The 3,873-nt window shown below is 41.1% G+C and overlaps 1 protein-coding gene across 1 annotated transcript; it reads right to left on the bottom strand.

Annotated features, from left to right (window-relative positions):
- Positions 1-281: 281 nt before the first annotated feature.
- Positions 282-1,463, bottom strand: LOC125277665 (trace amine-associated receptor 13c-like). The gene has a single exon (XM_048206128.1). It carries the CDS (start codon positions 1,430-1,432, stop codon positions 437-439), a length of 996 nt encoding a protein of 331 aa, XP_048062085.1. The 5' UTR covers positions 1,433-1,463; the 3' UTR covers positions 282-436.
- Between the last annotated feature and the right edge of the window lie 2,410 nt (positions 1,464-3,873).

Raw genomic sequence — 3,873 nt, 5'->3', positions numbered from 1 at the left:
AACATCACTCTTGTCCATCATCAATCATTTAAGCTCATGTTGTGAAATTTGTCTCAATTGTTTTATTGTAAGTGCAGTTACCATGACCATGCATCAAAATATATTGTACCTTGCTTTCTTCTAATAAAGTGGGTTTCTTTAATTTAAACTAAAGATTATCTTTGTAATAACTACTTTAGTGTGACAAGCTTCCAAGCAGCATTACTACAGTTTTGCTGTTATTATATGTTCAAACAGAGCCAATGGAGCAGATAGTGTCACTCACAATTATGATCACAATATTAGACACCATATTTTTTTATTTAAAAAAACAAACAAACAAACAAAAAACAGCTGTTACATGCCATCTAATGTTCTATAAGAAGGTGCTTAAAACAAGAACTCTTTCATTTGAAGACACATTATCTCATTTACACTTGCATGAGAGTGTAAGTGATCATTTTTCCTCTGGGAACAGATTTAAGTATGCAGATGAAGGTTCAAATATTCTCAGTGTCAAAATGTATTTTGCTGACAGTCTGAACCATCGATAAAACATAGCATATAAAAGTGGATTCACACAGGAATTCATGCACACAATCCAATCCATTACTTTAATTATAAGCGAGTCATTTTCATCATGCCCACCAGAAAGAGAATATAAAAAGTATGGCGTCCAAAAAAGAAGATAAACCAGTACTACAATCCCTAAGGTTCTTGCAGCTTTTTTTTCTGATCTGGCCTTTTTGTCTGTGACTGAATTTAAATGCTTCGCTTGATAGTTTGCTACAAAGCAGATTTTCACATATAAAGGAATAATTATACAACAAGGTACCACTAAACAAACAAAAGCATCTAGTATTATATTTTCCAAATTAAAAGAAAGTATGCATTCTCCAACACATGTGTGGTTCCTCTCTGGATACAGTAAAAACTCATACAACAGATAAAAATTATATAAGAAGGAGAATATCCAGTTTACAACAACAGAAACAACAGCTCTGTTATTATTGACCTTCATTGGATATTGCAAAGGATCATTCACAGCAATGTATCGATCCACAGATATAATAATCATATTACCAAGAGATGCTGTGAGAACCACATAAAGAATAAGAGGAAATATTAAGCAAAATATTTCTCCAAAGTACCAGCATGGCTCAATCAGTTTCATTCCCTGCACTGGCATGAGAATCAGTCCTGCAATCAGATCAGCCACTGCCAGAGAGAGGATCAGCACATTGGTGGGAGTGTGGAGCTGTTTGAAGTGCGAGATGGAGATGATCACCAACAGGTTCAGAAACACGGTGAACACTGATGTTACAGCAATGAAAATGTACACAGCAATGTACTCCGCTTCAGGTCGGAAACTCTTGGAACAAGACAAATTGTTGTTTGGAAAGCAGTATTGGATGGTTTGATAATCTGCGTTTGTCACTCCCCAGTTAGACATTTCTATGATAGATCTATCCTGGAGAGCAGACTCTGTGTGAGAATGCCTCAGTTTTATACCCACGGAAGCTCAGCGACCACCTCATTTTATCGTAATGTTTGAATATTCAGCTATCAGCCTACCCGCTAGTTCAATATTCATAGACCTCTCAGATTTAATCTGATCTATATTCCAATAAACCTTTCATAAAAGATTTTACCTGAAAGCTTTTATTTTGTTATATACATAATACTAATTAAAGACTAATGTTGGATTTTAAAAAAATATTATCCCAGTATAAGACTATATTAAGCCCTATTCGGACGGGCCTAGTTTCACAGGGGGACGTTAGAGAAATTTCTGTTTCACAGACGTACTTTGAGATTTTAATCCCGTCCGAATCTGCCATGTCTGTCTTTTTCTCACACGACCTCTGTAAAAATTCCAGAGCAAATTACCTACTGTTTTTCGTCAAACTCAGCGGTCCTCAGAGAAATCTAATCCCGTCCAAATGCAAATGTCTGTGATTTCCGAAAATGTTTTTTCCAAAACTCTTTTTCTTGTGTGTTTTGGTCAACGTGAACTACCGTACAATCTCTCGCTATCGCGCTGGTATTTAAGTTTCTGATTTTTGCGCACCGATAATGGATGTAGATGTGTTTGGTACACTGCGAAGAAATAAAAAAAAAAAATCAACAAGAAGAGCCAAATCACGTAAACTGTTAAGACTGGCTACTGTAATATCAGTTTCAGGTAAGATTACTTTCATTTCTGCACTTAATTACATAACGTGTAAATTATATAAGTTAAAACTTTTTATTCCAGTGGGTTTATTATAAGAACCCAGTTCTATTAAATCATGATGATAAATGTATGTTTAGTTTTTTCACACTACAATTTTTATAAAATGTTTACAAAACACTAAATGTGTTAGGACGTTTTACTTTATATTTCAAAGTGCATTCTGAACACGTGATCTTCTGAAATGCCCACATGTAAAACACAGACACTTCTACCTCGGTAATAAACACGTTAGTCCCGTCCGAATCTGTACATAAAATCACAGACGTAGGTTAATAAGAATTGTTACTCAAACGTCGTTTGGAAAACTAGTCCCGTCCGAATAGGGCTTAAGTATATCAACACATTGGAAACACTGAATATTCCACAAAGTCACACCCAGCTGGTTCACTGAGTGATGTAAAGAAGTGAGTATACTTCTGCCATCCATGTTTATGTGTCGAGCCATCTGTCTTCATCTGGGGTTGAGAATACTTTGGAATACGTGCGGACACAACTCCACATGAGACACGTCCAGATGTGGAAACTGAAGTATACCCGGGCCTAAACGTCTTGCAGATGATTTATTGTCAGCTCTATCAATAGACACAACTATCACTGTTAATCCAGAATCTGAGTTGACGATTGAGACAGGAAGGTAAATATAACCATTGTTGGGGAAGGCTCCTCTTAAAATGAATGCATTACAATATTGTGTTTTGACAGAGACGTGAGAGGAAAAAAAATCTTGGTCTGGTTCCCAAAACGCACTGCCATCCGGTCCTCCACCAGCTGGGTGAACTCCTCTGCGATGCCTGGATAGCCCTCGGTGGTCGGCTCGACACTTCTCCTCTGAGTTCGGACAGCCGGCAAGAGTCCCCTGTTCCCTGCTCCTCCCCATCATGGTGGACAGCAACAGGCTCCAACCTCAGGCAAATGGGATTGACTCCTCCACTCCCTCATGGATGATAGCCACCCCTCTACAACCCAGACGGCCAGCGGGCGAGTTCGTCCATCCCGCCAGCAACTCATTCCAGCCCACCTCCTCAAGCGTCCATGGTGGCAGACTCCGCTCAACTCTGTTCGATGGCACTGCGGATTCCCCACATCAGCAAGGGCACATCACACGGGTCGAGGCGCAGCCAGAGACCTGGATGTCCGTAGCGAAACCAGAGAGATGAGAGACCAAGGTGAAACTGGAGGAATGCGGGAGCCCGGTGGAGCTTTAGTGATGGCGGACAACGGTGACACTGAGGGAGCACAGAGCCAAGACGGATCAGGACCAACAGGTTGAGGTGGAGAACTGGGCTCGGAGGCCTGAGGTGTAACCAGGGGATCAGCATCACATAGCCACACTGGTGTAGAAAGAGCCCGAGATGGAGCCAACGAGCTGGCCGGGATAGAGTCGGGGAGCTATGATACACCAGTGGGGCAGGTAAATCCAGAGAATATGTTGGAGTCAGCGGAAATGATGGAAACAATGGGGTGGACAGGAAATTGGGTGGGATCGCTTCATCCAAGACAGAGAGTGTTGTAAGGTGTAGAGGAATGAGCTCTGTGGAGAAATTTATGAGCCAGCACTCCTCACCTGGCTCATCTGAGCACTGCTTCACTGGGCCTGACTCCTCGCTGGATCTGGTGAACAGTCCCAGCCTTGAGACGGGTGCGGTGACCTGCTCTGG

Source organism: Megalobrama amblycephala, linkage group LG10 (genome assembly GCF_018812025.1).
Source record: "Megalobrama amblycephala isolate DHTTF-2021 linkage group LG10, ASM1881202v1, whole genome shotgun sequence".
Taxonomy (NCBI): Eukaryota; Metazoa; Chordata; class Actinopteri; order Cypriniformes; family Xenocyprididae; genus Megalobrama; species Megalobrama amblycephala.
The sequence above is the reverse complement of the archived record's forward strand: the minus strand, read 5'-3'. Positions and strand labels throughout refer to the sequence as shown.